At 43.8% G+C, this 23,501-nt stretch overlaps 3 protein-coding genes across 3 annotated transcripts; all 3 read right to left on the bottom strand.

The window, feature by feature from the left end:
- Positions 1 to 2,713: 2,713 nt before the first annotated feature.
- On the bottom strand, positions 2,714 to 23,438 carry LOC5516227 (zinc finger protein 16). The gene is made up of 4 exons (XM_048731064.1): positions 23,088 to 23,438; positions 22,644 to 22,805; positions 6,139 to 6,363; positions 2,714 to 4,001 (listed from the first exon to the last, which is right to left on the bottom strand). Exons 1-4 carry the CDS (start codon positions 23,146 to 23,148, stop codon positions 3,229 to 3,231), a joined length of 1,221 nt encoding a protein of 406 aa, XP_048587021.1. The 5' UTR covers positions 23,149 to 23,438; the 3' UTR covers positions 2,714 to 3,228.
- Positions 4,012 to 6,132, bottom strand: LOC125570101. Its single transcript, XM_048731065.1, has 2 exons — positions 6,004 to 6,132; positions 4,012 to 5,925 (listed from the first exon to the last, which is right to left on the bottom strand). Exon 2 carries the CDS (start codon positions 5,330 to 5,332, stop codon positions 4,733 to 4,735), a length of 600 nt encoding a protein of 199 aa, XP_048587022.1. The 5' UTR covers positions 5,333 to 5,925; positions 6,004 to 6,132; the 3' UTR covers positions 4,012 to 4,732.
- LOC116608633 lies at positions 10,794 to 15,248 on the bottom strand. The gene is made up of 2 exons (XM_048731063.1): positions 10,966 to 15,248; positions 10,794 to 10,894 (listed from the first exon to the last, which is right to left on the bottom strand). Exon 1 carries the CDS (start codon positions 15,114 to 15,116, stop codon positions 11,271 to 11,273), a length of 3,846 nt encoding a protein of 1,281 aa, XP_048587020.1. The 5' UTR covers positions 15,117 to 15,248; the 3' UTR covers positions 10,794 to 10,894; positions 10,966 to 11,270.
- Positions 23,439 to 23,501: the final 63 nt, after the last annotated feature.

The following is a 23,501-nucleotide window of genomic DNA, read 5'->3' as shown; positions in this document are numbered from 1 at the left end:
CAGGGAATCAAATCAATGATTTTGATTTCTTTATTAAAACACCGCTCTCACCCGAATTCTAATAAAAATCAGCAAAGCAGGTTTCTTTGAGAAACACCTAAGGGAACAAGATTAGAGGGACTATTAATTTAAGTTGTGCTTTTGTAAGAATATCTAGTACATTTGCCAGAGAACAATAAGTCGTCATAAACTATCTATTGTGGCACGATAAAGCTTAGATTGCTTTTCTCGAATTTCAGTATTTATTGGATCAAATAAAGGTAATTGTGGAAGCTTTTAGTAGAACGTTTGTGAAGTCGCCTAACTCACAAAACCATTTTCAAATCTTTAAGTAATATATTAAAGCGGTCGCGCGTTATGTCTACGAGAGGACATATTATGGGTTACATTTTTCGTTGGCCACGGTTTGCACCAACTTTTAGAGAAGAGACATAAAATATATTGAGTATAGACCGAGAAAATCTCATACACTAATTTTATATAAGATCGTCTAAACTTTAAGTAAAATCTCTAAGTAATATATAAAGGCGGTCGCGCGTTATGTCTACGAGAGGACATATTATGGGTTACATTTTTCGTTGGCCACGGTTTGCACCGACTTTTAGAGGAGAGACATAAAATATATTGAGTATAGACCGAGAAAATCTCATACACTGATTTTATATAAGATCGTCTAAAATTTAAGTCTGAGTTTATTTAGAGCATTTCAGGGCTGAAAATGTTTACAGATGTTCGTAGATTATTTGTTTTCCTTTCTTAAATTGCTGCTTTATGAATAATAGCAATGAAGTATTGTACAAAAACTACACAAACGATAAATCACAATAATACTCATGGTCGCTATTTGATTTTACATATCAGAAGACATCACTCTAATAAAAAATATATTGGTACCTGTTATCTAAGCATCGGTACATGTTCTTAGAATTTGGTGACATCTCAGATAGAACGTTCTCATTAAAAGGTTCTTATAAAACAAAAAGAGTGTACTGATCTTTAAATTTTTTAGTCATCCGCTAGTATGGAGCACTTACCCAACTTGAGGCATCATTTGAAGGGATTTTTCTGACGGCAGCGAAAAACATCAAACAGCTAGGCGGCTATCGCATTACCGAACATTTACATTCTAAAAAAGATAGCCATGAGAAATCTATAAATGCTGATTATCTAGAATATTTTACAAATAAAAAAAACACAAAGCAATGCATTGTAATGGGAAAATTGATTTGGCCCTTTAAATGGTCAGTTTCATGACAAGTGGCCCACAGTTTCTCGTGCGCAGACTTAAGGCATGTATGGCTGTTTGGATTACCAATGGCTATATAATTAGATTATTGACGAGTATCTAGTACAGGTACTATTGTAGATTCAGTTTATTCCATCGTCTCTGTGCGTCGCATGCTTGTAATAAATTTCAATTGTAATTTCGACCCAAGAATGCCTCCAAAACGGAAACATGGACTAAAGGCAACCCAATCCCCGGGAGCACAATTTAAATGGCTAGCTTCCCTAGGATTACCTAAGTCTCTTGTGGACATTCTGGAAGGGCACGGCATAACTAACGTCGATGTTCTGCGAGCCCTTTCGGATCTAGCGACATCGCTAAACTCAAGTTGTCCGTTGGGCATAGGGCTCAACTAAAACGGGTCAAAGGATTTGCCGCAATCCGACGATTTCTCGGTGCGCGTTGCCACTATGATTGAAGCCCTCGGGCAGCCCCGGATTCTTCGCTCCCCGCTGCATTTAAAGCCGCATTGTCACCAGTTTACTTTTGGTCGATTACGTAACAATCTCCGATTATTTTTTACGGAAAACGTGAAAAAAATTCAAAATATTGAAAGCAGTGTGTCTATTGGAAGTTTCTTTGAGGATGTGATCGATAATTTAGAGCGGATGGCCTGTTAAATATCTCGGATTCTAATAGATTCTTTTGTCTTTTAACGGTTAAGGTTTCCGTCGGACCTCCGGAAGTAAACTGGTGACAATGCGGCTTTAAGCTGGCTTAGTGGCGATGGACGACATTTTACAGCCTGGAAAATCACTAGCAATTGGAAAGTCACCACCGGTTCTACCGGTTCTACAATATCTACTGGCAAGTCTGAAGGTAAGCAATTCGCTTCCTGATTTGGTGTATGGAAGACCTATGAAACCGCATTTGGCCAGCCACGCCGTGCACGGAGGTAGTCCCTTGGACCCTCACTGCTCGGCGTGGCTTTGCTTTTTCCGGCAAACAATAAATATGTATAAATATGTTGTTTTGATTTCTTGTGATATTTTCGAATTATAAAAACATGAAACTACTCGCTCAGGAATGTTTCTTTGATTCTGTTTTACTGGTATCAATATGTAAGAAATCACACGCTCGATCAAAGTGCAGTGCGCACAACAAAACAATAAAAAATTGCGCGGGTTAAAGCAGTTCTCGTTATATAGTTGCTAAATGGTAAAGCATAAAAGATGCGTATATTTATAGAATGTTATACATGGAGAGGAATTATGTACCAAACATTATGAAGTAACTTCAATAACAACGCCAAAAAACTGCAATAAGAAACAATAACAAGAAAACAACAAAGATGATGAGAAAAACAGCAGCAGCAACAACAACAACAACGGCGACGGGTAGGGGAAAACTTTTATATATTTTTCAACTGACGATAAACGTCAGTCAGGAGTGGGGATGTTTTAACTAGAAAGACTGATACATCATTCGTAAAAGCATTCAATCTCTTTATTCTCTTACCATTAATACATTTAATGTTACAGTTTAGTATAAATACATTTAACCTGATTTATAAATACATTTTATTATTTGTGATTACACTTCATGCATATGAAATAAACCAAAACGTATTATTAACATGATGATATTATTATAGAAATATAAGTTGCAATTTGTGTGTACTTTTCCACTTGACTCAACTTTCAGAACGATACAAGCGCCCTTATGTGTTGCTGACTATGTTGATCGAAATAAACTTATTATCCCTCATTCACGCGATCAAACCACTCTCATGTCATCAGTTGAGCATTTTCAAAGTAAACAAAAGTCGGAGAGTGTGCGTGAGAGTGCATGGTCTAACGTTAGTGAGAGTTGGGACTCTCATGACTCTCATCAAATCTCCTCTCTGTTTGCTCGAGGCGTAAGGATAATTCTATGTTAAACATTATAGCTAATCGATTGTGTATGTACAATTGCCTCAATTGAGTCCATGATATGTCTGATACCTAATCGGTCAGGTTGTGTGTATACAAATGCCTCCTGAGGTCAATCTTGCGGAAGAAGGCCACCCCGCAATCTTCACACGAGAAGGGCTTGAATCCCTTGTGCTTCCGGCAGTGAGTGATCAGGTTCGACGACTGGCTGAATGACTTGCCGCAGAATGAGCATGTGTGCGGCTTCTCCCCGGTGTGCGTATACGTGTGTTTCTTCATGTCTGACTTTTGGTGGAATTTCTTGCCGCAGAACTCACACTCAAATGGTCTTGTATCGGAATGGATGAGCATGTGGGTGGAGAGGGTGGAGGACCTCTTGAATGCTTTCTCGCACACGTTACACTGAAAAGGCTTTCGATTCGAGTGGACGATCATGTGCTGCTTGAGGCTAATGGAGTTACTGAAGATCTTCTCGCAGATTGAGCAAGTAAAGATCTTCTTCTTGCTGCTCTTGTGGTTGCTGTCGGAAGCGCGAAGCCATGTCTTCATAGGTTGCCTTTCCTGCGTTTCGCTCACTTGCGATTGCCTCATCCGAGCCAGCAAGGTGCTCTCGGCCTCACTTCGGGAAGCGCCCGGAAAAGAATCGTATAACCGAAAAGGACTAATAACCCGGCGAGCCTCGGCCCAATGTTGCATCCAGCGGGAGAAGTTTTCTGGCCTGCCACTGTTGCATGCTGGGTAAGGCCATAACGGTGGGGAGACTAGAGGACCACTGGGGATTGGACGAAAAAGTGCATCTCTTGACTCGCTTGGCATCCTTTGCATAAAGAATTCAGACGCAAACTCTAGAAAAAAGAAAAAGTTTATTTTGAATTAGCTCTGACGTGCTTTCGATTAGATAAGTGAAAGATATTGTGGATAAAGATTATGTTGATGATGATGATATGTTGTTGATAATGGGGATGATGATGGTGATGGTGATGATGGTAATAATTTTGTTGATAATGGTGATGGTGATGTTGATAATGGTGTTGGTGTAAGTTGCAGCGGTGGTAACAAAAAAATAGGTAATGGTGTGAAAATGGAGACGATAATTATCACAGTGACGGCGACAATAACGTTACTGCTGCTTTTTTTGTTGTTGATGATGATAATGATGATGGTGGTATGATGATAATAATGTTGTTTATGATGATGTCGATGATAATGATATTGTTGTTGTTGATGAAGGTGATGAGGATGATGATGATGATAATGTTGTTAATGATGGTGATGAGGATAATGACAATCTTGCTGATGATTATTATAGACCATATTGATAATGAGGATGATGGCAAAGTCTTCTGCTCTCCTTATAGAGGGTCATGGCTAGGTCGTCCATTATGTACCTGGTCTCCTCATAGAGGGTCATGGCTAGTTTGTCCGTTATGTACCTGGTCTCCTTATAGAGGGTCATGGCTAGGTCGTCCATTATGTACCTGGTCTCCTCATAGAGGGTCATGGCTAGTTTGTCCGTTATGTACCTGGTCTCCTCATAGAGGGTCATGGCTAGTTTGTCCGTTATGTACCTGGTCTCCTAATAGAGGGTCATGGCTAGTTCGTCCATTATGTACCTGGTCTCCATATAGAGGGTCATGGCTAGTTCATCCGTTATGTACCTGCTCTCCTTATAGAGGGTCATGGCTAGGTCGTCCATTATGTACCTGGTCTCCTCATAGAGGGTCATGGCTAGTTTGTCCGTTATGTACCTGGTCTCCTTATAGAGGGTCATGGCTAGTTCGTCCATTATGTACCTGGTCTCCTTATAGAGGGTCATGGCTAGGTCGTCCATTATGTACCTGGTCTCCTCATAGAGGGTCATGGCTAGTTTGTCCGTTATGTACCTGCTCTCCTTATAGAGGGTCATGGCTAGGTCGTCCATTATGTACCTGGTCTCCTCATAGAGGGTCATGGCTAGTTTGTCCGTTATGTACCTGGTCTCCTTATAGAGGGTCATGGCTAGTTCGTCCATTATGTACCTGGTCTCCTTATAGAGGATCATGGCTAGGTCGTCCATTATGTACCTGGTCTCCTTATAGAGGGTCATGGCTAGGTCGTCCATTATGTACCTGGTCTCCTTATAAAGGGTCATGGCTAGTTCGTCCATTATGTACCTGGTCTCTTTATAGAGGGTCATGGCTAGTTCGTCCGTTATGTACCAGCTCTATTTATAGAGGGTCATGGCTAGGTCGTCCATTATGTACCTGGTCTCTTTATAGAGGGTCATGGCTAGTTCGTCCGTTATGTACCTGGTCTCCTTATAGAGGGTCATGACTAGGTCGTCTATTATGTACCTGGTCTCTTTATAGAGGGTCATGGCTAGTTCGTATGTTATGTACCTGGTCTCTTTATAGTTCGTCCGTTATGTACCTGGTCTCCTTATAGAGAGTCATGGCTAGTTCGTCCGTTATGTGCCTGGTCTCCTTATAGAAGGTCATGGCTAGTTCGTCCGTTATGTACCTGGTATCCTTTGAGAGGGTCATGGCTAGTTCGTCCATTATGTACCTGGTCTCCTTATAGAGGGTCATGGCTAGTTCGTCCATTATGTACCTGGTCTCCTCATAGAGGGTCATGGCTAGTTTGTCCGTTATGTACCTGGTCTCCTAATAGAGGGTCATGGCTAGTTCGTCCATTATGTACCTGGTCTCCATATAGAGGGTCATGGCTAGTTCATCCGTTATGTACCTGGTCTCCTTATAGAGGGTCATGGCTAGTTCGTCCGTTATGTACCTGGTCTCCTTATAGAGGGTCATAGCTTGTTCGTCCGTTATGTACCTGGTCTCCTTTTGGGGGGTCATGGTTATGTACCTGGTCTCCTTTGAGAGGGTCATGGCTAGTTCGTCCGTTATGTACCTGCTCTCTTTATAGAGGGTCATGGCTAGTTCGTCCGTTATGTACCTGGTCTCCTTATAGAGGGTCATGGCTAGTTCGTCCGTTATGTACCTGCTCTCCATGAGTGCTTGTCTTTGTAGGATTCCTCACTTTCCACTGAGTCCTCGCTTGATGATTCTACCTTCCTCTCAAGGTTCCTTAGTATGTCACTCCTTTTATCATCCTTCGCTTCTCTCTTGACATGAGCAGGCTGCCCCACTTTCCTCGATCCTTCGTCCGATTCCACGCTTTCCCTGCCGGACTGTACCAGGCCATCAGAAGAATCACTGTCATTGTCTAAAAAGAAGAAAACATTTCTTCAATAATCAATATTTTCAAGCATTTAAGACGACGCTGTGGTCACCATCGCCATCGCCATCACCATCACCATCACCATCACCATCACCATCACCATCACCATCACCATCACCATCACCATCACCAACACAATCACCATCACCATCACCATCACCACCACCACCACCACCACCATCACCATCACCATCACCATCACCATCACCATCACCATCACCATCACCATCACCATCACCATCACCATCACCATCACCACTACCATCACCATCACCATCATCTTTACCATCACTATCGCCATCGCCATCACCATCATCTTCACCATCAACATCACCATCGCCATCGCCATCACCATCACCAATACCATCATCATAGCCATCATCATAGCCATCATCATCATCATCACCATCACCATCACCACCACCATCACTATCACCATCACCACTACCATCACCATCACCATCATCTTTACCATCACTATCGCCATCGCCATCGCCATCACCATCATCTTCACCATCACCATCACCATCGCCATCACCATCACCATCACCATCACCATCACCATCACCATCACCATCACCAACACAATCACCATCACCATCACCACTACCACCACCATCACCATCACCATCACCACTACCATCACCATCACCATCATCTTTACCATCACTATCGCCATCGCCATCGCCATCACCATCATCTTCACCATCAACATCACCATCGCCATCGCCATCGCCATCACCAATACCATCATCATAGCCATCATCATAGCCATCATCATAGCCATCATCATCACCATCACCATCACCATCACCACCACCACCACCATCACCATCACCATCACCATCACCATCACCATCACCACTACCATCACCATCACCATCATCTTTACCATCACTATCGCCATCGCCATCGCCTTCACCATCATCTTCACCATCACCATCACCATCACCATCACCATCACCATCACCATCACCATCATCTTTACCACCACTATCGCCATCACCATCATCTTCACCATCACCATCATCTTCACCATCAACATCACCATCGCCATCGCCATCACCATCACCAATACCATCATCATAGCCATCATCATAGCCATCATCATCATCATCACCATCACCATCACCATCACCATCACCACCACCATCACTATCACCATCACCACTACCATCACCATCACCATCATCTTTACCATCACTATCGCCATCGCCATCGCCATCACCATCACCATCACCATCACCATCACCATCACCATCACCATCACCATCACCAACACAATCACCATCACCATCATCTTTACCATCACTATCGCCATCGCCATCGCCATCACCATCATCTTCACCATCAACATCACCATCGCCATCGCCATCGCCATCACCAATACCATCATCATAGCCATCATCATAGCCATCATCATCACCATCACCATCACCATCACCACCACCATCACCATCACCATCACCATCACCATCACCATCACCATCACCATCACCATCACCATCACCATCACCATCACCATCACCATCACCATCACCATCACCATCACCATCACCATCACCATCACCATCACCATCACCACTACCATCACCATCACCATCATCTTTACCATCACTATCGCCATCGCCATCGCCTTCACCATCATCTTCACCATCACCATCACCATCACCATCATCATCACCATCATCTTTACCACCACTATCGCCATCACCATCATCTTCACCATCACCATCATCTTTACCATCACTATTGCCATCGCCATCGCTATCGCCATCATCTTTACCATCGCCATCGCCATCGCCATCATCAGCATCAGCATCACCAATACCATCATCAGCATCACCAATACCATCATCAGCATCAGCATCACCAGCATCAGCATCACCATCAGCATCAGCATCAGCATCAGCATCACCATCACCACTACCACCACCATCACCATCACCATCACCATCACCATCACCATCACCATCACCATCACCATCACCATCACCATCACCATCACCATCGCCATCGCCATCACCATCATCTTCACCATCAACATCACCATCGCCATCGCCATCGCCATCACCAATACCATCATCATAGCCATCATCATAGCCATCATCATCACCATCACCATCACCATCACCACCACCATCACCATCACCATCACCATCACCATCACCATCACCATCACCATCACCATCACCATCACCATCACCATCACCATCACCATCACCATCACCATCACCATCACCATCACCACTACCATCACCATCACCATCACCATCACCATCACCATCACCATCACCACTACCATCACCATCGCCTTCACCATCATCTTCACCATCACCATCACCATCACCATCACCATCACCATCAACATCACCATCATCTTTACCACCACTATCGCCATCACCATCACCAATACCATCATCATAGCCATCATCATAGCCATCATCATCATCATCACCATCACCATCACCACCACCATCACTATCACCATCACCACTACCATCACCATCACCATCATCTTTACCATCACTATCGCCATCGCCATCGCCATCACCATCATCTTCACCATCACCATCACCATCGCCATCACCATCACCATCACCATCACCATCACCATCACCATCACCATCACCATCACCAACACAATCACCATCACCATCACCACTACCACCACCATCACCATCACCATCACCACTACCATCACCATCACCATCATCTTTACCATCACTATCGCCATCGCCATCGCCATCACCATCATCTTCACCATCAACATCACCATCGCCATCGCCATCGCCATCACCAATACCATCATCATAGCCATCATCATAGCCATCATCATAGCCATCATCATCACCATCACCATCACCATCACCACCACCACCACCATCACCATCACCATCACCATCACCACTACCATCACCATCACCATCATCTTTACCATCACTATCGCCATCGCCATCGCCTTCACCATCATCTTCACCATCACCATCACCATCACCATCACCATCACCATCACCATCACCATCATCTTTACCACCACTATCGCCATCACCATCATCTTCACCATCACCATCATCTTCACCATCAACATCACCATCGCCATCGCCATCACCATCACCAATACCATCATCATAGCCATCATCATAGCCATCATCATCATCATCACCATCACCATCACCATCACCATCACCACCACCATCACTATCACCATCACCACTACCATCACCATCACCATCATCTTTACCATCACTATCGCCATCGCCATCGCCATCACCATCACCATCACCATCACCATCACCATCACCATCACCATCACCATCACCATCACCATCACCATCACCAACACAATCACCATCACCATCATCTTTACCATCACTATCGCCATCGCCATCGCCATCACCATCATCTTCACCATCAACATCACCATCGCCATCGCCATCGCCATCACCAATACCATCATCATAGCCATCATCATAGCCATCATCATCACCATCACCATCACCATCACCACCACCATCACCATCACCATCACCATCACCATCACCATCACCATCACCATCACCATCACCATCACCATCACCATCACCATCACCATCACCATCACCACTACCATCACCATCACCATCATCTTTACCATCACTATCGCCATCGCCATCGCCTTCACCATCATCTTCACCATCACCATCACCATCACCATCACCATCACCATCATCATCACCATCATCTTTACCACCACTATCGCCATCACCATCATCTTCACCATCACCATCATCTTTACCATCACTATTGCCATCGCCATCGCTATCGCCATCATCTTTACCATCGCCATCGCCATCGCCATCGCCATCATCAGCATCAGCATCACCAATACCATCATCAGCATCACCAATACCATCATCAGCATCAGCATCACCAGCATCAGCATCACCATCAGCATCAGCATCAGCATCAGCATCACCATCACCACTACCACCACCATCACCATCACCATCACCATCACCATCACCATCACCATCACCATCACCATCACCATCACCACTACCATCACCATCACCATCATCTTTACCATCACTATCGCCATCGCCATCACCATCATCTTCACCATCAACATCACCATCGCCATCGCCATCACCATCACCAATACCATCATCATAGCCATCATCATAGCCATCATCATCATCATCACCATCACCATCACCACCACCATCACTATCACCATCACCACTACCATCACCATCACCATCATCTTTACCATCACTATCGCCATCGCCATCGCCATCACCATCATCTTCACCATCACCATCACCATCGCCATCACCATCACCATCACCATCACCATCACCATCACCATCACCATCACCATCACCATCACCAACACAATCACCATCAGATAGGTCAGATAGATGAGATGCTTCTGGATATGAACACAACTTTTATTTTCCACTTGTCGATATTCACGGGTAAAGTTCTACACGAGTTTCAACTTCAAAATTATCACGAATTACCACGAGATTCGCTGAAATAAACAAATACTGAAGATGAAAATTATGGCAATTTCCGCTAATTATACAAACGCATGATACTTACACGGGTGCGGAATCCATCCAAAAACAAATCCATACAATATTCATTAGATTCAGGTCAAAAACTCCAATAAAAAACTCCAGGAAATTCTCGACGAACTGAAAACGTTTTGCACGAGGCTATGCGACCGCGCAAAGCTCGGAACCAGGCCTCTAACACAGGGAGCCCGGATAATGGCGACAACATCCCGCCCCCCATGAACTCCTGCGGAGGAGGTTCATAACTATAAACGTATTGTCATAACGCTAATGTCCGTTCTATATTACACTATCTACGTCTGTCCCTTGAGTCTCCAATCCGATCCGTATCTAGACATCCTCATCCTCGGCTTCCAGCAGACACAACTTGGTTACCGGGCGCTTGTAGGTCGTCCCTTTACCGCGCACCTCTGCACTCCTTACCAATCCATCCACGCCAGGAAACACATTAATCACGCGCGCAAGAGGCCAGTTGTTTCGTCCAACGTTGTCGTCCGCAACGAGCACTATATCTCCGACGTGTAGGTTTCGCTGTTTCCTGTTCCACTTGCTTCGAACTTGCAAGGAAGGAATGTACTCTTTCAACCAGCGACGCCAGTAGTGGTTAGCAAGTAATTGCGCTTGTCTCCACCGCTTCCGACTGTACTTATCTGCCCGTTCATCCGTATCCGTAGGAAGATTCATCGTAGGTCGCACGTTCAGAAAGTGATTGGGCGTAAGAGGATCCTCATCATCAGGATTCTCTGGATTCCGGGTTAGCGGTCTTGAATTCGCGATACGTTCTGCCTCAGTAAACACGGTGGTCAGCACTTCATCGTTGAGGGGGTTCTTCCCCAGGATCGCCTTCAGACTTCGCTTGACGACTCTCACCATCCTCTCCCACACGCCTGACATGTGGGCGGCTCCAGGTGGATTAAAGATCCACTTGCATCCTTTCGCAGAACACTCACGTCCGATCTTGTCATGATCCATTCGTTCCAGATGTTCTCGTATCTCCCGATCAGCTCCCACAAAATTGGACCCGTTGTCCGACAACAGTTCCACAACATGGCCCCTGCGATTCAGGAACCTCATCAGCGCGAGTATGAAATCATCCGTCTCTAGCGACTTAGCTAACTCGAGATGAACTGCTCGGGAGTTCATGCAAACAAAGATAGCTCCCCAGCGCTTCTCAGTCACTCTTCCTCTTCCCCGCTTAACATATAGCGGTCCAAAATAGTCAATACCTGTATACGTAAAGGGTGGCTCGTAAGGGATCATCCGAATTCTAGGTAGATCTCCCATCTCTTGCTTCAAAGTGGTTCTTCTTTGCTTGCGACAATGAATGCATCTTCCAAGAACAGTCTTGATGGCCACTCTCGCTTTCACAACCCAAAACTGCTCTCTCAGCAGGGATAGTACTTGTTCCACGCCACAATGACCGTTGCTTTCGTGTAGGTGGCGGATCAAGATAGTAGTGATATGACTCTGTTTCGGCAATATCATGGGATTCTTGGCATCATCACTCATCGGTGCCATCGAGATCCTTCCTCCAACTCTCATAACTTCATCGCCTTTCATGACCGGCTTAAGCTTCAAGATAGCACTAGCAACATTCACCTCCTTTCCTGCCTTCAGAGCCTTCACTTCTTCAGGGAAACTTTCCCGCTGTACTAGTACAGCTATTCGTCGCTTGGCGCGTTCTATGTCGTCTGGACTTAGCTTGTTCTCTGACTCTCCAGGTGTCTTTTCAGTAGGCTTTGCATGCTTTCTTGTCTTCAACCACTCCACAAACTTCATTACCCACGCAACCTTTCGAATGGTCTTCATCCAATCAGAAGTGTCGGTTAGAAGCTTTTCCAGGCCATCTCCTGGCTCCAGGTCAGTGAAGAACACTTCTTTCTTTATCTCCAGACTTTCTTCAGACAGGGCATCAAATTTATTATCTGGCCATTGATCTTCTGACTCTCTCAAGAAACTCGGATCATTAAGCCATCGCTCATCCCGGAGAAACTCATCTATGGTTAGACCTCGACTTACTTCGTCGGAAGGATTTAGTTTTCCCGGACAGTGTCGCCATTGGTCAGGATTAGTCGCTTCGCGAATCTCTGTAACCCTGTTGGCTACATACGTCTGGAATCTGCGGGTTTCATTATTGATATAGTTAAGTGTTATCATCGAATCAGTCCAAAACACGACTCTGTCAGGCTTCAGGTCCAGTTCTCGGCGAACTGCTTGGTCCACCCGTGTTGCCAGTAGGGCTCCTTGTAGCTCCAGTCTTGGGATGGTTGAGCCTTTAATCGGTGCATTCCTTGACTTTCCGGCGACGAAAGCACACTCCACCATTCCGTCCGGGTACTCGATTCGTAAGTAGCTTACTGACCCGTATCCTGCCTCCGAGGCATCACTAAAGTGATGGAGTTGTAGTCCAACACCTTCATGGTCTGGCCTGCTGAAGTAGCATCGGGGGATGGACAAATCTTCAAGCCGCACAAGTTCCCTTTTCCATGTCTGCCACTGACGCAGAATGTCTCCACTGAGCGGCTCGTCCCATGGTGCCTTCCGCCTCCATAGGGCTTGCATGATCTGCTTGCCACGCATTATCACTGGTGCAGCAAAGTTCAAAGGGTCAAAGACAGAGCTGATTGTCGATAGTACTCCTCTCATAGTATCAGCCTTCTCAGTGTTGCTCACCTTGAACCCGAAGGTGTCTGTCTCCACGTTCCATCTAACTCCAAGTGCCCGCTCGACTGGGAGTTCATCAAGATCTAAATCAAGCGTTGGTGCTGCCCTCTTCTCGATAGGCACTTCAGCAAGGACCTCCCTACTGTTACTCATAAACTTTGTGAGGTTGAACCCTCCTCTACCACAAAGTTCGGTTAACTCGTTCGCAAGCGTGACTGCACTCGCACTCGTGTCTACGCTTTTTAGTACATCATCCACATAAAAATTATGCAGGACAGTTTCGATGGTGGTATCTCCAAAGTCACCAGCATTGTCAGTTGTAGTTTTCTTGAGTGTCCAGTTGGCTGCACAAGGCGAGTCGGTTGCCCCAAAGACATGCACGTTCATGGCATATTCTTCTGGAGGGTCATCAGAGCTTTTGTCCCACCAAAGAAATCGCAGAGAATCTTGGTCTTCTTCTCTAACTCCGACCTGAAGGAACATCCCTTCTATATCAGCTACCAATGCAACATTGTCCTCCCTGAACCGTAGGAGCACCCCAGTCAGGCTGTTTGTACAATCAGGTCCATGTAACAAGTTCTTATTCAACGAAGTACCTTGGTACTCTGATGCAGCATCAAAAATTATCCTCAGCTTACCAGGTTTGTTGATATTCGTCACTGCAAAATGAGGTAAGTACCAAGTTCTCGGTCCAGTCTCTTGTGCTTCTTCTGGGCTGAGTTTGCGTGCATGCCCTTTAGTGATATACTTCTCCATGGCTGCTCGATACTTCTCCTCCAATCCAGGCTCTCGTGAAAACTTACGCTTCAGACTATTCAGTCTTTTATCGGCTTCATTCCGGTTATTAGGTAGGGTCACATCATCATCCCGCCACAGGAGGCCTGTTTCATAGTGACCATCACGCTTAGTAATGGTCTTCTCCAACTTATCGATAGCCTTCCTGTCTTCCCTGGACAGATGGTGCGATATAAAACTTGGGGATCCCTTGTCCGTCCCAACACTCTTTGTACCGAAACTCTCCAAATCCCAGAACCGCTCAATCTGATGCTGAAGTTCTTTCTTATAATCAGCAAAGTTCAGGTTTACTTCCTTGCATGAGGTCTCCCCTTGAAGGGTTCCTGTAATTACCCATCCAAGAGGACCTCTCAAAGCCTTCAAATCACTGGCTTTCGTCGCTGGTCTACGCACTTCAAACACCTCATGCGCATAGCCAACGTCCTTTCCTATCAGAACCGAAACCTTAGGCATGTCTACCGAGGGAATCTCAATATCCCTCAGATGCGGGTGTGCCTCTCTGTCAATATCTTTAGGAAGACACTTTTCGTTGACATTGAATTTCTTCGTTACCAAACCCTCAGTTACGGGAATTCTATCCCCTTCACCACTTGCGTGTTGCAGTTCAAACTCCACAACCTCTATCTGTTCCTTACTACTTCCCATCATGGTGGTGATGGATATTTCCTCAGTATGACCTTTAAGTTCGAGTTTCGCTGAAACCTCCGAGCTTATCATAGTTCCTCTTGAGCCATTATCCAGTAGCCCATACGTTGTCAGAGAGTTCCCATTTGGGGCAATCAATTTAACTGGTACAACATGTAGTAACACCGTTTTTGTGGCTCTTTCAGAAAATGTAGCGTATTGCTCGGTTTGCCTGTGTGGCACCCCACCCCGGGTGCCCTGAGCATGGTCTCTTCGAGGGGGTCCCTCGGTCGTCCCCTCCCCTGCGCTCGAATTAAGTTCTTTGGGAGGGTCTTCTTTAGCTCTAGGGGGGTTATGTAACAAGGTGTGGTGTTTTCGCTCACTTTTGCAGTTACAAAAAGTGGTTGTATGGCATCTGTCCCTCATATGTCCTGGCCTAAGGCATATATGACACAATCTCTTCTCCTTTACCAGTCGCCAACGGCCGGGTAAGTCCCTTCCCTTGAAATTTGCACAGTCTGAAAGCCTATGTTCTCCTTGACAGCAAGGACAGGTCTTAAATGGGGCTTGTTTACCAACCGTAGTTTCAGGGGCTGAGCCTTCCATGTCTGTTTTAAAGACAGAAGTCTGTTTCTGGTAGTTCTTGCCTTTCCCACCCTGCTCGGGTCTTTTATCACCACCCCCCTTGTTCTCACTCATGCTTAGGTTAACAAAACCTGGGTCATTCTTTATGGCTGCTTGCCTCTTCACATAATCTGCCAAATCTGAAATCTTAGGGGTACCCCCCTTTTCTCTTATCTTGTAGGATACATCACCCCATTTATTTACTAAATACTGGGGAAGCCTTCTAACTATCTGTTTCATGTTTGAGATGGTACTGGCTTCAATAGCATATTCCCCAACAAGTTTCTTTGAGGCTGATTCAAGTTGCTCTGCAAAATCCCTCAGTCCCTTATAATCATGATTGTTCAATCTTGGGCCTCTGGTCAAATTGTCAATACAAGAAGCAGCGACGGTCGCTGGCTGCCCATATCGGTCTTCCAAAATATCAACTATCACCGAATAACTGCAACCAGAAACCCTTTCCACAACTTCAAAAGCCTCCCCCGAGAGGAACTTCGGTAGGAATTCAACCTTTTGTGAATCACTTAAAATTTCATCTTCTAAATTATCTCTCAATCTCTTCCTAAAATTAGGAAAGTCACTTGGATTCCCAGAGAACTTAACAGGTTGCATGGCTTGGAGCATGGTCAGCTTTAACATGATATCAGTACTGTTCACAGGAAGAAAACCAAACTGGGTTTTCCTATAACTACTATGGGGGGCTTCTTGGTCGTTAATCTGGGGTTTTCTCTCAGGAATGGGGTCTTTAGGATGGGAAGGGCCCTCCATTGGGTTAGGTGTGTCTGGTCTAGGATTATCAGGAATGGGGTCACATTGCTTGGTCCATTTCATTAGCTTTTCCTCTTGAGACATGGGTGGCATGACCCCTACATCCCCTTTATACTCTTCTGACACACAACTATCAGACTCACTCCCTCTCTCTTCTAATAACTCAGCTTCCTTTTCTGCGATTTGAACCTGGAACTTGAGCTTACATGCTCTCGCTTTCTGTTCATATTCCAATTCTATTTTCTTACGTTCCAGATCCATTCGATGCTGAGCTATCTCTTCTTCTTGTTGCAAAAGAAGCTTTTTCATTTCTATTTTCTCTCTCAATTTCCTAGACCTACTAGACAGCCTTGACTTAGTTGAGTTTGACTTTCCTTTCTTCAAACGTTCATTTGCCAATTTGGTAGTAGTTTCACACTCATTACGGGTTTCTTCAAATTTCTCTTTCACTCTGTTAAATTCATCGGTTGTCAATTCTTCCAAAATGTACGACTGATAGCAGTCCTCATAGTTATTCAAAGCCGACTGTAATTCATTCAAGGCTGTCTGTATTTCATTGGCTTTAGAGGGATCATCAAGACAAGTTTTGAGCTCTTTCATGTGAATACTCACGCGCCCTAGGTAGCCTCCTAGGGACCTTTTCTTGCTTTCTATTCGTTCGACTTCACTACTAGCTTCGTTTTCACTCATGTTTCCAAGATAATAATCCTCAGTGTTCATTTACTCTGCCGTCGAATGATGTTGGAATTCAGATAGGTCAGATAGATGAGATGCTTCTGGATATGAACACAACTTTTATTTTCCACTTGTCGATATTCACGGGTAAAGTTCTACACGAGTTTCAACTTCAAAATTATCACGAATTACCACGAGATTCGCTGAAATAAACAAATACTGAAGATGAAAATTATGGCAATTTCCGCTAATTATACAAACGCATGATACTTACACGGGTGCGGAATCCATCCAAAAACAAATCCATACAATATTCATTAGATTCAGGTCAAAAACTCCAATAAAAAACTCCAGGAAATTCTCGACGAACTGAAAACGTTTTGCACGAGGCTATGCGACCGCGCAAAGCTCGGAACCAGGCCTCTAACACAGGGAGCCCGGATAATGGCGACAACACCATCACCACTACCACCACCATCACCATCACCATCACCACTACCATCACCATCACCTTTACCATCACTATCGCCATCGCCATCGCCATCACCATCATCTTCACCATCAACATCACCATCGCCATCGCCATCGCCATCACCAATACCATCATCATAGCCATCATCATAGCCATCATCATAGCCATCATCATCACCATCACCATCACCATCACCATCACCACCACCATCACCATCACCATCACCATCACCATCACCATCACCATCACCACTACCATCACCATCACCATCATCTTTACCATCACTATCGCCATCGCCATCGCCTTCACCATCATCTTCACCATCACCATCACCATCACCATCACCATCACCATCACCATCACCATCATCTTTACCACCACTATCGCCATCACCATCATCTTCACCATCACCATCATCTTCACCATCAACATCACCATCGCCATCGCCATCACCATCACCAATACCATCATCATAGCCATCATCATAGCCATCATCATCATCATCACCATCACCATCACCATCACCACCACCATCACTATCACCATCACCACTACCATCACCATCACCATCATCTTTACCATCACTATCGCCATCGCCATCGCCATCACCATCACCATCACCATCACCATCACCATCACCATCACCATCACCAACACAATCACCATCACCATCACCACTACCACCACCATCACCATCACCACTACCATCACCATCACCATCATCTTTACCATCACTATCGCCATCGCCATCGCCATCACCATCATCTTCACCATCAACATCACCATCGCCATCGCCATCGCCATCACCAATACCATCATCATAGCCATCATCATAGCCATCATCATCACCATCACCATCACCATCACCATCACCACCACCATCACCATCACCATCACCATCACCATCACCATCACCATCACCATCACCATCACCATCACCATCACCATCACCATCACCATCACCATCACCATCACCATCACCACTACCATCACCATCACCATCATCTTTACCATCACTATCGCCATCGCCATCGCCTTCACCATCATCTTCACCATCACCATCACCATCACCATCACCATCACCATCACCATCACCATCATCATCACCATCATCTTTACCACCACTATCGCCATCACCATCATCTTCACCATCACCATCATCTTTACCATCACTATTGCCATCGCCATCGCTATCGCCATCATCTTTACCATCGCCATCGCCATCGCCATCGCCATCATCAGCATCAGCATCACCAATACCATCATCAGCATCACCAATACCATCATCAGCATCACCAATACCATCATCAGCATCAGCATCACCAGCATCAGCATCACCATCAGCATCAGCATCAGCATCAGCATCACCATCAGCAACACCATCACCATCACGCAAAAGAATATAGAAAGTCATGAACTCATATTTTCCCCTTTAAAGCCGCATTGTCACCAGTTTACTTCCGGTCGATTACGTAACAAAAAAACGAAAAGGCGAAAAATATTTTAAAATTGTGAAAGCAGTGTGTCTATTGGGAGTTTCTTTGAGGATGTGATTGATAATTTAGAGCGGATAATAATAATAATAATAATTTAATATAGCATTATAAAAATCTCAATGCTTTACAAACATCCTACTCTATTATACTAATACTTATGATAATATTTCTAATGGTTAAAACTAATCAATTGTTGTAGTGCTTACAAAATAAGTACGTCTTTAAAGACGATTTAAATTTGCTGAGACAGTCGGTGTTTCTAATGTGTAGGGGGAGGGAGTTCCATAATTTAGCTGCAAAGTTTGAAAAAGATCTGTCCCCATAAGTTTTTGTTCGTGATTTAGGAATGACGAGAAGGTTCTTGTTAGCAGATCTAAGGGATCGAGATGGCGTATACGGTGTTAAGAGTTCAGTGATATATTCAGGAGCCTGGTTGTGGAGAGCTTTATGTGTGATTGTAAGAATTTTAAAGTCTATTCTAGAAGCAACAGGTAGCCAGTGAAGTTCCTTAAGAATGGGTGTAATGGCGTCCCTCTTCTTAGGATGGCCTAATAAAAACCGCGGATTCTAATAGATTCTATTGTCCTTTAACGGTTGAGGTTTCCGTTGGTCCTCCGGAAGAAAACTGGTGACAATGCGGCTTTAATCATTTATCATCGCAAGGATACTGCAGCACGTGAACTAACTGAGAAAACATTAGAAAACAAGTAATTGTCAAGTAAACAGTATTGAAAACGTTTGGATGGATGGTATATATCAAACGCATTTGTCAGGTAGAATGTTATGATGATGTTATGATCTGTAGCCTGTAACCTTACACACAAATCTCTTTCCAAGAGACTTTATCTTTTTAGCGCAAAACGACCATAAACCTATTGAAATGAGGTTACCCACGGAGATTCCATGTGTCGTAACCCGTAGTGCCTTATGGGTATCAAAAAAAAAGCAAATAAGCGTAAATAAAACCAAGTGCAGGTTTAGAAAAGTGAAGTATATTTGTTTCTGTGCGTGTAAACATTAACATGGCTTTCAAACACCAGGATTCAGCCATTCATATCTTACCCATAATCCACTGCGGGTTACAACACATGGATTTAATACCTCATTTACGATAGGTATTTACACCTATTTCAATAAACGTTGTCAAGGCAAATGGCGAATGGCCGTTCTAAGACCAATCTACTGGTATGAATCTATAGGTATAATTATTTGTAATAATAAAGATGAGATGTTATCCACATTTTCTTCAGTAGAAAGTTATCGAGTGCCATGGTATTTTTTGAAAGAACTGCAATTTAATAATCGGTATTTGTCATTTGCACTGACACCTCTTTTAGAAAAGGTGTATACCTATTTCGAACACTCGAGAATCATTTGTCGTAGCCCAATTTGCTTCATGGGAGACAACTTCGAAAGCCTTAGAGAATGCTTAGGGGCGCGTAAACAAAAACAAACCTACAGCTTTCTTAACATGGATTCGCTTTTATTATACAATACAATAAAGGTTTACAAGCCTCGATCCACTAAGAGGTCTTGAAACTAGATAGAATTGACACAAAATGATGGATTTATGCTGATACATTAAAAAAAAGTAAAACTAAGCACATGGCCAGTAACGGCGCTCTTATAGGATTGTTCGTTGGTACTGCTTTTTGTGTTTCTCTTGACATTAGTCCATATTTTTAAATCCCGATTTACGCTGTTAGTAACGATACATGAGCTATCAGAGTGCAACCTTATTTTAAATAGTTGTAACTCATTTGGAGTTAAAAAAAAAAAACATCAAGAAAGGCGATGTAAAAATCGTCCATGCTTCATGAACCCATCTGCGGGTGGCCGAGGCACGGGGCGATTCATTGGAGCGTGTTTATCTCTGGAGATGCGCCAGCCTTTGCTGATAACACGCACGAGACAAATACGTGCTGTGTGCTGAGGCAATAAGAATATTCTTTTACATTCAGGAAAAAAAGATTTAGAAGAATAAACAATTTGTTAACAAAAAGGGAGATTCGTTATGTTAGCCTCAAATTTAACGCTGATTTTTCTTTTCCTTTGGGAGATTGAATGATTGTGGGTTGGCTAATGATATTAAGAGACAGAACTAATAAAAAAAATGAAAGCCTTGTTGTTACCATGCAGGAACTTTAAAGAAACGCTTTAACGTCTTGAAACGCTAAAGTCAGATCATAGTAACCCTTCATTTAAAAGACAAAATCCAAGAGCAGAATTTGTTAAACTTTGGATAGTTTCTGAAGTGTTATGGCGATTTTTGCAATGAATAAAACGATTGAGTATATATAAGAAAGAGCCAATGGTGGTTTGGTGATTTACTTTTCAAAACAGACGTCTAGGTATTAAATCCAGTTTCAAAGGTGTACCTTTATTTGGCTCTTAACTCGAGGCTTGTGTCCCCCGTTTTTTTTTTTTTTTTTCGATATCGTTATTAAACCAGTGGCCCTTTCTCTTATCTAGAATATAAAATAGAATAATAGCCTAAATTTAAGGTTCTTCTTCAAGTTTCGAACTATATCTTCGCTACCCGAACTCCAAGGCTTTCACTTCACGAGTTTATAGGCAAGCGTTAGTACTTAGAAAATCAGAAAATGAAATACGAATTCTTGCCAAAATAGTTATTTCAAATCTGATTCTATTGAAAAGTAAATTGGATTAGGATTTTGAAAAAGAGATAACGATTTGATATGGGATTAAATGATTTTTATTTCTTTTTTGGACTATTTATGACTAGTGTTGAACTGGTGGAGCAACAGGGGAAAGCAGAAAAAAGCGAATGAAAATTAATACCGCCCGAGTTTTGACGAATTTGGTAAGCAGCCAAGTTTTGAAAAGGATACCTTATCCACTTATCGCCTTACCATGTCTAAAAGGAGTATCGTTGCACAGAGAGTGTCAAGAAAAGTTTGGAAAAAGGGTATAATGAAGAAAACTAGGATTCCTTGAAATTGCTTCTCAGCTGCCGCAGTGCAAGTCTTAATTAAGCAATCAACGGCTTGTCTTAGCGTATGAGTAAACTGTGTAAGTGACGGCTTGGCTTTCATTGTGCAACTAAATCAGTATTTAACTCAATAACGAGTGTAGCGCACGATCGGTGCACAGATTTAAATCGTGAAAAGCGCCCTTGCTTTGCTTTACTTTGTAAAAAAAACGGTTTGGCGACGAGAAAAGATGGAGTGGTTGCAGTAAATAGAGGTCCCACCCATAACCGCAAATGCATACTGTCAAACGTTTGCCACCAGTCGCAAGATATACAGTCCTTGCCACCACATCTAACAATTTACATTTTAAAAAGCTGATATTTGGATCGAATCACGTAGCAAACATTATATATATATTTTATACAAATTGGAAAATCTAGAGTATCTGAAGGCAACCAAAAAGACGAAGTCCCGCCGTCAAAAGATAAAATGCACACAAGTATTTAAAGCTTTAAGGGTTTGGTCAATTATAATAAAAAATACGACCAAATACCTTGTTGCACATCTAGAACATCAGACACAAGAGCTCTTAGTTTGTTTCCATTTCATGAAACTGTAAGCTAATCCAAAGACTTGTTATTTATTTCCATACCTGAGTTAAGTTTCTGCTTTGAATCAGTGCAGTAAGATGAATGGAATTGTTCGGGACTCTTGCCATGGATTTGACGAGATTTCTCCAAATCCGTGAATCCATTCTTGGTCTCTGTGTGTATCACTTCCTTCGTCTGCTTTTCCTTCGTCTGCTTTTCCTTCCCTGGGTCACACAAAACCACCAAATGATCATGTTACAGAAATAAGGATTGTTTATATTTTGGTAATCCTCGGACGCAGTTTTTTTCTTCCCGGAGCAATAATAAACAACAAGACATTTCCTAGAGTCGGCCAGGAACGCATCGATGGCTAAAATCTCAGATAGTTAAGAGGGGGAAATTTTTCGCGGGTACCAGTCTTCAGGGTTCACTGCACAACCTGATGCCCGTTCTGCACAACCCTACAGCTCGGAACTTGATAAGCAACATTTCGGCAAGGCACTTACCTTTCACCAACTCAGTGTCAGTAAATGCAGGCTTGGTCCTGACGAGAAAAGCCCGTGGCATTGTGTTCAGTGTTGTTTGTATGCTTCTTTATGCACAATTCCTTGCTCTTTCCAGTAGACTTTTACAGCCGAAGTTCTGTTAATATTTGATAGGGCTCTGTACAACTAAGACTGTCCTTAGGATTCAAGAGTATAGGCGTGGAAATGCGCGGAGCAACTTTAGCTCCAGTGCAACCAAAATCTTGGAATCCAAGTGCAAGGAAGGCGAAGGATTTGTAGTTTTGAGTCAAATCTGTATCGGGGTTTGTACCCTGAGGGGAATAACTCGAGTTGAGATCTGATTGGAAGTCAAAGTTACTAGCGATTCGCTACCCCCCAATGACGAACTATTTATTCGCACTTGCGCAACACAGC

The sequence above is a fragment of the Nematostella vectensis genome, chromosome 8 (genome assembly GCF_932526225.1).
Source record: "Nematostella vectensis chromosome 8, jaNemVect1.1, whole genome shotgun sequence".
Classification (NCBI taxonomy): domain Eukaryota; kingdom Metazoa; phylum Cnidaria; class Anthozoa; order Actiniaria; family Edwardsiidae; genus Nematostella; species Nematostella vectensis.
This window is presented reverse-complemented; position numbering and strand designations above follow the sequence as displayed.

What these genes read in the sequence shown, in the direction of transcription:
- LOC125570101 (XM_048731065.1), bottom strand. Translation starts at nt 5,332, where the DNA reads ATGACCCTCTATAAAGAGACCAGGTACATAATGGACGAACTAGCCATG.
- LOC5516227 (XM_048731064.1), bottom strand. Translation starts at nt 23,148, where the DNA reads ATGCCACGGGCTTTTCTCGTCAGGACCAAGCCTGCATTTACTGACACT. An exon ending in TGACACTGAGTTGGTGAAAG is followed by an intron (nt 22,806 to 23,087) that starts GTAAGTGCCTTG and finishes TGTGTGACCCAG; the next exon opens with GGAAGGAAAAGCAGACGAAG. An exon ending in CAAGCACTCATGGAGAGCAG is followed by an intron (nt 4,002 to 6,138) that starts GTACATAACGGA and finishes TCTTTTTTCTAG; the next exon opens with AGTTTGCGTCTGAATTCTTT.
- LOC116608633 (XM_048731063.1), bottom strand. Translation starts at nt 15,116, where the DNA reads ATGATAAGCTCGGAGGTTTCAGCGAAACTCGAACTTAAAGGTCATACT.